At 38.1% G+C, this 12662-nt stretch overlaps 1 protein-coding gene across 4 annotated transcripts in view; it reads left to right on the top strand.

Moving 5' to 3' along the window:
• The window catches only part of grb14 (growth factor receptor-bound protein 14), a 30323-nt gene extending 26542 nt beyond the window's left edge, over positions 1-3781 (top strand). For 3 of the 4 annotated variants that reach the window (XR_009675608.1, XR_009675609.1, XR_009675610.1), the window contains 6 exons: positions 989-1105; positions 1507-1576; positions 1677-1764; positions 2267-2360; positions 2550-3015; positions 3065-3781. Coding sequence is in view for 1 of the 4 variants with exons in the window: in XM_061054386.1 (XP_060910369.1) it covers positions 989-1105; positions 1507-1576; positions 1677-1764; positions 2267-2360; positions 2550-2696 (516 nt within the window). In the remaining 3 variants the exon portion in view is untranslated. Of the gene's footprint in view, positions 1-988; positions 1106-1506; positions 1577-1676; positions 1765-2266; positions 2361-2549 lie in introns of all 4 variants that reach the window. The other variant, XM_061054386.1, reaches the window with a different exon arrangement.
• Positions 3782-12662: the final 8881 nt, after the last annotated feature.

Below are 12662 nucleotides of genomic sequence, written 5' to 3'. Positions count from 1 at the left end.
AAGAAAATCAATTAGTGCAGCTTTAAACTACATTTTCATTTGTTAAAAATATGTTAAAGCTAACCCAGGCTCACACATAGAAGTGTGGTGATAGAATAACATATAGGACAAATGAGGCACCTTAGGTGTGTTTATGTGAGTTTGGTGTCCAAGAATAGTCTCTGACTCTGCTAGGAGTATTTTCACCGCAGTGAACAGGATCTATTTGTGGCTTTTGGACATGTTCATGAGTCCTCTGCTTTCTAAAAATACACCGTGATCAGCTGCTCTCAGATTCAACAACTCATCACCTCCTCTCTGCTGTCGGAGGGTCATATGTGACACACAGCCTCGCCAAGAGGATTAGCTACAGAGATAGGGGGCAACATGAATCTGCAATCTGACAGATTTAGCTAAATATGTGACTTTGAGAAAAAGGCTGCATAGGATCACTGCAGAGTTTGAACACTATGTAAAGTAACATGTTTAGAAGCATTGATAGGTGTATTTACATAATGGAAGTGGGGTCACAGTGGGCGAGATGACTGGGAAAGCCTCTAACACCAAATAAACTCTGTTTACTTTGTCTTTATTATTTGTTGAATTGCGAGCTAAGTATGTGTTGGAGGAACATACATGCTAATGCATCTCGGTAATCCCGATAAGAGGAATTTTCTTGAGTGTGTGCAGTGAGCCACTCACTTTATGGCAGCTTAAAGGACTAAAATGTGCCCATGTGTCATTCTTTTCAAAGCCCCTCTAATCCCTTTTCAATGGAGTTTTCTGTCTGGAATCATCTAGAAGTGATGAAGATGGAGTCATGTTACTCAGACACTAGATGGCAATACAATACTGCAAGAAAGCAAAAAGTCACACTACTTCTCTTTCTGCAGCATACAAAGAAAATCAAACGGAAAAAAATACAACATGTTTGAGGCATGATTTAAGTAAACTTAAAATCACACAATCAAGACAAACATATAATGTGAATGTTTGTGTGTAATTTCAGAGAAGCATCTCAGAGAATTCCCTTGTGGCCATGGACTTCTCGGGCCAAAAGAGCAGAGTGATTGAGAACCCATCTGAGGTGATGTCTGTGGCTGTAGAGGAGGGACTGTCATGGAGGGTGAGTCAGGGGATCACTTACTAAACTTCACCTACACCTGTGGAAGCACAGAGACTTTTCCTAATGCTGTATGCTTGAAGAAATAATTAACTGGGGGTTAGCAAGGACTCTCTCTCTCTCTTGTTCTTTTGACTTTGTAATGAGCTTAATCAAAGTATGTAACGTGTAAAAGAAAAAGCCTTTCTTAAACAGACCATTTTTTCATGAAGTGTAAAAAGAATGGAATAATTTTTGAGCTTATTTGACCACAAAGATAATTATGCTTATCAAGACAAAATAAAGCTACTAAAGTCTTCACCTCGTCGGTTATTGCCTTTTAATAAGGCAAGAGGAACGGCGTACGTTGTCTTTACATTAACATGAATTTAATTATCACTGTGACTGTTTCTCATGTCTTCTAGAGGAAAAGCTGTCATCGACTGAGCGGCCATGGGAGTCCATCTACATCACAGAACTCTCTGTCAAACATTGGTGTGTGGGACAGTTTGAAATTATTTTTAATTTACTGTTCATACAAAAGTGGAATTCATATTTTGTAATCTATTGTAATCTGTCTATGTTTGTTCTCCAGCGCTGCATCTGGCTCAGTGCTGGTTCCACAGCAAACTGTCTCGGGACGAGGCTCAGCGTCTGATCACTCAACAGGGTCTTATTGATGGGTAAGAAGACTCAGCATTTATTGCTTGATCTGCAATATGAGGCCCTTTAAATGCACAATTAACTGACTTAAATACATTTAGGCACCAATAACTTATTATAATCCTTCTGACTGATACATTTCGTGTGAGGCACATTTGAATATATTGCCCAAAAAAACAAAAATGTATTTTATGTTTCCATTTTACTGTAAAGAAGTGAAACAGTGCAGTGGATGTAAGTCTTTAAAGAAAACTTAAACATTAAAATTGTATAATTGTTCTATCATTATAATCACAACATCTTATATTATATTTTGAAATTTATACACTGTTAAAGTAAATGTAAAAAAAAAAAATCATGGGAGTCAAAGCAACATTCTCTCAAGGTGTAAAATATAAACCATCAAATTCTGCCCAATGTCCTAAATCTGCTGTTTGTTGTCTGAATGTTTCAGAGTACTAACAAATCTCAAAATATGGTGATTGTGAAAACAAAATCGGATTTTTTCTTTTTTGTTTTCAGGGTATTCCTTCTGAGGGACAGCCAAAGCAACCCCAAGACATTTGTACTGTCGCTGTGCCACATGCAGAAAATCAAACACTTTCAGATCTTACCTGTGAGTACACACTGCAGCTGTGTTTGACACATTCTACAGTGATTTTAATTAATCTCTCAAGAACTACCCACACATTGTAGCCAGTTATAATTTCATATAAGTGACTCCTGTATGTGTGGGTTGGCATGTGTGCCCATGGATAACTCCCCTTATCCACCTCCACGTGTGTGTATGTGTGTTTCATTGTAGGTGGATGATGAAGGGGAGTTATTCTACAGTCTGGACGACGGACACACGCGCTTCACCGACTTGATCCAGCTGGTGGAGTTCTACCAGCTAAACCGAGGCGTGTTGCCCTGCAAGCTAAAACACCACTGTGCCCGGATCACCCTGTGAATCAAGGGACCCAAGAGACCCCCGCGGGCCCTCAAGCACCTTAACTCCAGGGCCTTTCTGGAAACAAAACACTCCCAGTGTTCTCGTGCCTTGAAGAAGAAATATACACAGACTTTCTGAGCAGCCAACAGAAACACCTGTTATCATCCACATTTACACACACTGTCATATGAGCTCCTTTTTCTTTATAAGGAAAAAGATGAATTAAAGAATAGACCATATCATGAGTGAGCAGATGTGTTGAGGATGATGTGCACCAATGAAAGACTTGGTGGGTGTAATACACTAGCTGGAATTAATTTTCATAGAAAATATTCTAGTATACAGTAATTATATAAAGCCGTTATTGTGGTTTGAATCCCAACAAGGGAACCATTTTTTTTTAACAGTATCATGCTGGGAATCATAGCAGACAACACCTCTGTCCAGTTAAGTAAAGAGTAAAACTAAGCTATCTGTTCCATTGTCGTTTCTCTATGTTTTCAGGTATTTTTTTTATGAAATCATCATTATTTTCTACTAAAAAAGAAAAAAAAGACCTCAGGAAGTGTCACTGTGTGTGTGTCCTGTAAAGTGGAAACAGAGAGGGGTAATGTACAGGTAGAGAGAAACAGCACACTATTTAGCTAACCTGCACTGTACATTTAGTTCTTGTGTTTCTGATTTCATTGTTGTACATGAAATTAGTTGTGGGATTGCTTTTGAGCCACAGCCATTTAAAAAAGATTTCAGCAACACTTTAGATATAAGCTATGAAGATGGAAATCAGAGTGTGTGCAACTGATTGTGATCACATATGAATTCATTGTAATCTGGGTTTTTTATATTTTCCAAAGATTCACGTACATGTATACAGTTTGCAAAACCTGGGCTTGTTACTATTTTGAACGTATTCTTCGGATTTACAGTGTCAGACACTGTCTTTTTCTAAAAGCCAATGATGCATCAGCTTTTTAATACAAGGTGTTTGAAATCAGAGACACGATTGGAATTACCACTTTCATTTTTGTATAAGCTGGGTTTCAGTGTGTTGAACAATGAATGTCAAAAATTACAAAGTTTTATATAAAACAGTCTGTTTGTTATGTGTGATTATGAATGAATTCTTGAGAACTACACGGTTTCCTGTCATGTCTAGAAACTGTCAGTATATAATGTTACAGTAAAATCAAAAGGCAGGGTGAGATCTTGGACTGTTAAATCAGAATCAGAATTAGATTTATTGTCCAGGTATGCTTACACACACAAGGAATTTAACTTGGGTGAACTGTGCTCTCTTATGTACAGGTACAACATTAAATATCAACAATAAACATCATAAGAAAAGACTAATATTTACATGACTAAATATGAAACAGTTCAGTGGTGAATAGTGCAGAAGATGCTGAAGTAACATGATCATTTGGTTGATAATCTGAGCCCTTATACAAATATCATAAGAGCATACAGCATACAGTCATTGTATGGTGAATAGGTCAAATAGGCTTAGAAACCACATGCAATGACTATAAAATAAAAATGTCCACCTGAGCCATCTCATCAGAGATCCATCTATAATAAACACGAGTCATGACTTGCTAATGAGGCAACATGCATAGTTAGATTTAGTCACACTGTGTAGTATAAGGAACACATTAACTGGACATTGTCAAGTATGATTTACTGATATTTTTCCTATCCTTTACAGCACCATCATGTTTAAAGTGTTGCTAACCACTAGATGGCACTAGAAGCATTTCGCTTTGACTTCACAGTTAACGTTTGAAATCATAATGTGTCTGCTGAAATTCAAAATTACATAATACATATCAAATGTGTCAAAGATGCATGTTGGGACTCTAAAAAGTTATTTAAAAGTTTGTTCAGACTTCATTAAGCATCTGACACAATAATGTCGAAGAATACAGTTTTAGTAAACAAACATTGCAGTAACAGTTTTTTTTACAACAATACATGTTCATCACTTCTTGCTCTGATAAGTAAATTACTACTCCAGGTGTAAGTAAAGACTTGTAAGTAAACAACATTCTCGTAGCTGACTTTCAAGGCAGCACACAATATGAAAAAAAACAGTATCGATGTGATTTTTGGTTCTCCTACAAAAAGGTAAACAGCAGAGTGTCTTGTCTTGAAGGCCTCCATGTTAAACAATGCTCTCTGATGTGATACAAACACATTGCCCCTATACCTCTGCTGCTCCACTTCAATAGCACGTTTTTGAAACAGTGCTCACATCCAGGGGAGATGTGTGCACACAGAGAAGTCTTAAATGCACCCCTGCTTCCGAGGTCCTGTGCTAAATGTTGTTTTGGATGTATTCCTGCCATTGATCGGAGTCTGGCTGCAGGGGGAGAGATGGCAGCTGGGAGAAACTGCGCTTCCTTTAATGAATTCATCCAGCTCCATCCTGCCCAAACGGCCTGTGGATACAACATTTCTCCCAGTAAATAAAACCTCTCTCCGCTCTGTTTCAGCCCTCATGGACAACCAGCACTGTTCCAAAACCTCCTCAGCACTCTCGCCTGCACTCTCACTCTTATGACTTGAGGTTTTTGCACTCGAGAGTTTCAACTTAACTCTGTTCTTAAATGCCCTTCTTGTTGTATTCCCTCAGTCTGTTTTCAATTATCAGGCTTTCGCTGTCTTTGGCCAATTACTGATTATCTCCAATGAAGTGAAGACCTTGCTGTTTGCTCTGCTCTCGATCCACAAAAAGGGCATTTTCTGGGCCTGAGTATGAGTCTGGGCAGAGTCTATGAGGTAATGAGGGAAGGTTTGTTTAGGGGTTTAAGCGCTATAGTCAAGGTTAGAGGCTCGAACTGTTCCTTTGCAAAGAGCTCTCCCATCAGGAGAATCTAAAGCTGGAAGCAAATCCAACTGCTCCCAACTGTAGGTACAGCGGACTGAAGCAAAGACAAGAATAGGTCAATAGAAAAACATATTAAACTATTACAGTTTTTCATCCGTTTTGCACATGGTGACAAAATAGGTCAAACACTACATGCAAACTAATCATTTGACTTTTGGAACTATCCTCTTGGCTACATTGTGGAGCTTGTAGTCCTGCTAGTTTGCTTCTTTTTTTTTTTAAATCCATTTTTCAGTAATACACCATCAGATTTTTATGGACACTGGCCAAACGAACTAAAACAAGAATGTTGTTTAAATAGATTATAGATCAGAAGCTGCATGCAGAGGAGGTCATGTAGGTGGATAGGATGCGATACCCACACTTATCTTTATATAAAACAAGAATTCAGTGGGAGGATTTTTTTTTATTTTTTTTATCTGTGTACCAGTATCAGTGTACCGTACAGCCCTGTTGTTTTTGTAAAGTTTTACTTGCTTTAAATAAATGAATACAGACACCGAGCTGCTGTGATGATTTTGGTCTAAACTACTTAAATCTGGAAGAAAACCTCTAACCTCTGATACTAACTATAATCTGTAAAGACAATGCAGCACAACTCTCTTGCTCTTATTGGCATTTGTCTCATGTTGAATTTCAGGAAAAGAAAGAAAGAAAGAATTGTACATTTCAACATAATAAAGATAAGTTCTTATGTCTGACAAATATCCTCTCATTCTTCTTCTTTGTCCAAATAATTTATGTTTAAAATAAATACAATTATTTATAACAACTGCAAAAATAGTCAAACAATTGTAAATCCTTTCTAGAGCTATCTGTCTTTTGTTTTCACACACACTGAGATGTCTCTGGACTGTGGTTGTTCTGTATTGAACGTCTTTGGTTATGTGTTCTGCCTCAGATAATTGCCCAGACAGCGCTTGCTGCATAAAACTGAATTTCTAACCTCTGATATATTTTTTTTTCTGGGGGTCCTGGAACCTGGCGAACGGTAAGTGCCCAGCTTTGTTAATTATAAGGATAACACATGCACTCGTCAAATAATGGATGTGGTTTGCAATTTCAAGTTTTAATAATCAATTACTGGCGGTAATTCTCTGTGGAGTCACAGGATAGTCATTAAATCTCAAAAGGCGAGACACACTCAATGCAGCTTCTCTCTTTTTCTTTTCTTTTTTTCCCAAAGCCCTAGTTTTAAATACATAAGGGAACGCGTTGCGCTTCAATCCGATGCATTTTGTTGCCTTATTACAATGTAAAGAAGCTCAATTAGACCTAGACAGAACAGCTTGTAAAATGAGACCTAAAGACAGTGAATGATGAATGGTCGTATTAATGCTTATTCCTGCAGGAGCTGAGAGGAAAGACGCTCTGTTAAAGTAATGCTACACATCAGCTTTTCTTTTTTTTCTTCTCTTTTATATGACTTACTGCTTTTATTAAAGCAGGCAGAAGTTTCCTAACTGGCCTCTTTGATCTTAGCAAACAGGTAGGTGTACTGGTATAGAATCGGTGTGTTCTTTTGGTTCAGCAGGGTTCCTGTTATTGTATCTTCAGTCCACCTTCAAAGCTGAAACATCGCAGAGGTTCTTCCTGACCTTGAGAAATTAACATGGGAGGACTGGCTCTGCTCGGAGGGAGCCCTATAGAGGCCACGTCCCCTCCTAATCCCCAGTTGAAAGGCATACCTCCTCTACTCCAACCAAATCGCCACATCCCAGCTATAGCCAAGTGTTTGCACACAACCCATCCACATCCTGACACACATCAAGTGAAATTATCAAGTTTCATTTGGAGATGTGTCTTTGTGTTTTTGATGGTGTCTGTGTGTATAATGTGAGACTGAGAGAAAGGGGAGGCAGGGGGAGGCTGGGAGGACTGTAAGGTAGAGAGTTCTGGCCCTACACACATGAACAAACAGAGAATCTGAAGTGCAGCACCCTGTGTGGCTTCCCACCAACTGAACAACATTAAGGCAGTCCTCCATGTAAAAACCTGCTCACTCCTGCAAAAAAAAACAAAAAAAAACACTCCAGTTTGGCAAACGGGCAGCGGCTCAGCGGGGGAGGAGCTCTCCCTGGAAGGCAGACGGTGGACAGCATGGGAGACATAAACCACAGCTTCTGCTGGTGATGGACTGATGTTTTAGGTGATCAGAGGGATGGATAAGAGAAGGAAAAACGACAGGGGTAAAACCAGGAGGGGGTCTTGGAAAGGAAACATTTTCTGACTTTAAAGGAGGAGAGACATGAAGAGTGAAGCAAAGCGGAGATGTTTGACAGTGTGGCACTTGGGATGAATGTGATCACACACTGACAAAGTAGACACAAATTATCAGTTTCTTTTCCTACTTTTCTATCCTTCATAACACAAGCCTGTTCACATAAACTCCTAAACAACATGACATATATCATCGGGGAAATTGACTTCCAGGTCATAAAGGAGAACTTAAAAACATATATGTTCATGTATTATTCTGCAAAACAGGTCAAAATGTTCACCATGTACACACACACAGATACACAAGTGTGCAAGTGCACGAGCAACATTTTACACTAGCATTGGATCAATTTACATCCTTGCCTCCTGTTTTCTCTCATTTACATGGTGTGCGAGTGACTCCTGAACAGGGTAAGGAAGCCTTGTGGAAGAATTCGGAAATGGTCCATTTCTGTGAACACAGTGGAATAGAAGCAGAGCAGCATATGTTGGGATTTGAATGGTCAATCGATGAATAACCCAGAGCGGTGTTTCTCTGTGTAGATTGGCAGGCATTGTGTAGTGCTATCTGTGTGTGTGCATGTGTGTTTATGTGTGTGTGGTAGAGAGAGAGAGGGAGAGAGAGAGAGAGAGAGGGGGCATGAAGGAATGGGGATTCATCCTTCCCCAAAGTATTACTCGGTGGTCAAAAATATTTGCAATGCCAGGAGGTATTTTGAAAGATATTTGAAAAAAATTCAATAGCATGCTGACCTTTTGCTGGGCATTTGTGAACACACTCACTGTGTGTGTGTGTGTGTGTGTGTGTGTGTGTGTGTGTGTGTGTGTGTGTGTGTGTGTGTGTGTGTGTGTGTGTGTGTCTAATCTGGCTCAGAGACAGGGAGGATCTGTGTTACTGGATCATGCTGTAGATTCTAAATTATGGTAATCTATTCTGCTCGTACATTTACTTTGATGTCTTTATAAAAATGTTTTGTGTTCATTTACAAGTCAAGGTTGGGTGCTAAAAAATTAGAGAGAAAAAATATACTTAATATACGAGTAAGAGTCAATTAAAATGGTTTGCATATTTCATGGGCAGTGGCATTTTTAATTTTTGAAAGAAATAAAATGAAGTATTTTTTTTTTTATCTCTTTCAGTTGGATTTTACCGCAGAAAGTTATGTGCATCAACTTCCTTATTGTTGCTATTTCAACTCATTTATGTACATGCCACTTTTTCTTCACCAGTATTAAATCAATCAAATTCTCACCAGCATCATTATAAATCATTGAGTTAACAGTTGGATCTTCTTCCTGATGAGCTGATGTGTGTCACTCTACGACGGACCACCACAAGAGGGCAGAAACTATCCAAACAAACGATCAAATGAAATCTACGTTTCATTCTATGCTCATTACGTGGTCATATTTAGATCTTTGGGATAATGTGTTCCTGATTCTTATCACAACAGACAGACAGCTGGAGCAGACACTCAGTATTTGCTGTGATAGTTTTGATTGTTACCATGGTGATGATAGATGATGTTGTCAGATAATATTTGCATTAGATCTGAAGTATTACAAACGATTAACAACTGATTTAAAGAAAGAAAATTCAATTGGTTTTAATAATGAGCCCAATTCAGCGTCTCAAATGTCATTCACACGACATCATGACATTTAGGTTCAAGGTGAGATGACTATTCTTTTACTAATTAATGTAGTAAAGATTTAAATGCTTATTATGTCAAGAAATCTTAAAAAAAGCTAATTTGAATCATTTTCCCTCTGCATAGAGATTGTGTTGCAGAGTACCACAAACTCTCAGATCTTCTCTGATTGCCATTCATTTAACTTACATATACATATTTTTTTCTTTTAATTTTATGCTCAGGGGAGATTTGCAATCAAATAATGTAGCATAGTATATGGTCAGTTACAAAGAAAACAGAATGAGGAGAAAGGAAAGAAGGGATAAAAGATAGTCAAGTATGTAATTATAACCTGGAAAGAGAGAGAGAGAAAAAGAAGTTGATACACAGTCAGGCATCAGCCAATGTCTGCACACTTCATACATATCGATGAGCAAGTTTATACGTATACATACTTTATATTTTCTGTTATAACAAATCCATCATCTAAGAGCATTCAGAGACACACGACTGTAGAGAACATGGAAACCTCATGAAGCTCCTACGAGAGAGGGAGAGGGATGGAGTAGAACAGGAACATAATAAATAAAAAAAACTTCAAGTATTTAAATGAATTATTGAATAAAATGATACTGATCATATTCATATTAGAACTATCCTGAATAGCATCCTTACACTGTAACACAGGGCTGAGTCCTCCTGACTGCAGAGCAGGGACTTTGCTGACTAATCAGCCGTCTTAGTTGAATCGATGTTTGGCTGCGTGGAGGATGTCTCAGAGTGTACAGCAGCATGGAGATACAGCAGCACAAACAAACAGTACATTACATATAGAGGCATTGGATTATTTGGGGCCAGCCGGGTTGAGCCCAACATATCGGCAGCAGGAAACGTTCTGGTTTTATTTGTACTGAGACAATTTAAATACATTCATTCTGGATTAAAGCATGACATGTTTAACATTACTGTACACTTCATGGTCAGTTGCTGGTTTTCACATTGGTGTTTTTAAAAAAAAAAAATTATACTCAAGAGGACACTTTTTTGGATATGACACTCTGCTCGCAATGTCAAGTGTTTTAAGAGTTTAAAAGCAAAAAATAGGTACACCCCCCCAAACAGTGAAATCTACAGTAGAAAGCAGAAGTTTGATGCCAACGGGGGCTGATTCCCCTTCATCCCACCTCTATGTTAAAGCTTTTTGTCAAGTTTAGGTGTCATCATTTGTTCATAGTTTGCAGAAGTTATTTCTTTTAAAGACGACAGCTCAAACTGCGATCGCCATAAAAGAGTGGAATATCAGTCCTAATCGAATTTAATCCATCCTGCAATGCCAGCTGTGTAAGTTTCACTGAGAGTTTAACAGAGACACATTTAAGCGACGACCTGAAAAAAATCTCTCTGATGATTACCAAACACAGCTGGATCTGCTCTTCCAAACAAGAGTGCACTTATTAGCCGGTGATGTTGTGACATATTCTCCAAATTCAATCGACTGATTTAACTTGAAGGTTTTAGCCGGCTGTGAAAAAAAAGGAAATGCAGTTTGGCCTCAGTTACTGCCTCTCATAGGTTCTTAAGATGGACTCGAGTATCTTTCTTTTCAATTAAAACAGAGGTCTTCAGATTTATGTTCATATCTTTTCCGGATTTTTTTTCCAGAAATTTTTCTTTTTATTTTAGTTAAAGATTCATTCATTTCTCTCGAGGTTACAAAGTATTGTGAGCACTCTCACTCTCTCTTTTTGTGCTAGCTCCTGAAGCAGGAACTACCATCAGGGCAAGTTGTTGAAATTCACAAAATAAATAAATGACCCAGGGCAAAAAGAGGGTAAGGGTCATAGGAAAAAGAAAAAAAAAGTTATATTTTGAATTTTTTTACTCAAATTTTAAATTAAAAGTCAGACTTCTAAATGTTTCCCCTCAAAGTTCTGAGTTCAAGACCAGATTCTGAACAAAAAGGTCAGGATTGTTGCTTTAATTAGAAGACTGAGCTTTTATTTTCTCTGAATTCTCAGTTCAAGAATTCTGACTCTCAGAATAAAAATTCTTGAAAAATAAAATGATGTTATTTAAAGAAAGTTTTAATACTTTTAAAATACTTTTTTCATGAGAGAAAAAGTATGTTATGTATACATTTTTTTTTTAAAGAAAGTAGAAAAAAAGTGTATTTTTAGTTAAACATGGTTAAAAAATGTCCTTTACATATTACAAATCAAAACTCTAAAACTGTTTTTGTGATGCACTAGAAGAGAGAAGGAAATTAAAAAACAATAGACCTGCTAACAATGCTGAGAGAGTCCCTTAAAGGTTCTTTGCTGAGATCAATAGAACAATTCAAAAGAACTCTAATGAACTAATATTTGTTGTTTCATCATCAGTGAGTATGTACGACCAGTCAGAGACAATCTGGTGCTCAACAGCTTGTCCAAAGAGTTGAGAGTTTGAGAGAATTAATACAAGGAGAAGGAGAGAAGAAATAGATTCTATAAACCACAGCAACGTGATCTTACAATAAACCAGTCGTAAGATACCATTGTTTGAGCACTTTGGTAAAAGGATTACTGTTTGTCTCTAGTTTTAAATTAGTATAGAGAGTTCCAAAGTGTTGCACCCTTTACAGAGAAAACAGAACAGAGGTCTTGTACATTGGGATAAGACCTGATGGAGGCTCGTATGATTGTCCCATGAGAGCTCTGACACCTAATGGCCAACAGCGGTACCACATTATAATTTAGATAATTATTTCCTACTGTATCATATCATGACAATGTCTCGCCTTAGCAACCACTTAGCTGCTGGTAGTCTTTGCTCAAATGAGGTTGTCATTGAAATCCTGGCTAGCTTTTACACCACACGCCCCGTGTAAATGGCCGATCGTCCTCCAAACTGGAAGCGTTTTCTTTCTTTCCTTTGCAACATCCACCAGCAACAATTGGATGACTCTGTTGCCTATGAAAGCAATCTTAATCACGGCTTCTAGATATAAACATGTGCTAACCTTTCCTGCGCAAGAGAGCAGATCATGCTGTTAAACAAAAACCCCCCTGGTGGAGAGGTTTAGTTTAAACAAAGAATCAAATAAGGATCTGTTCAGTAACCATAACTTTGCCGAACTGGGCTAGCGCCTGCTCATTGAGCTTGTACTTCATGCGAGTCAAAAGAAGCTTTATGTTCTGTATGAGGATGTAGCATCTGTGTGGCTAACACTGGTTAGCTGGACGGAAGTCAGCTCCTTTTCTT

The sequence above is a fragment of the Labrus mixtus genome, chromosome 13, assembly GCF_963584025.1.
Source record: "Labrus mixtus chromosome 13, fLabMix1.1, whole genome shotgun sequence".
Lineage (NCBI taxonomy): Eukaryota > Metazoa > Chordata > Actinopteri > Labriformes > Labridae > Labrus > Labrus mixtus.
The sequence above is the reverse complement of the archived record's forward strand: the minus strand, read 5'-3'. Positions and strand labels throughout refer to the sequence as shown.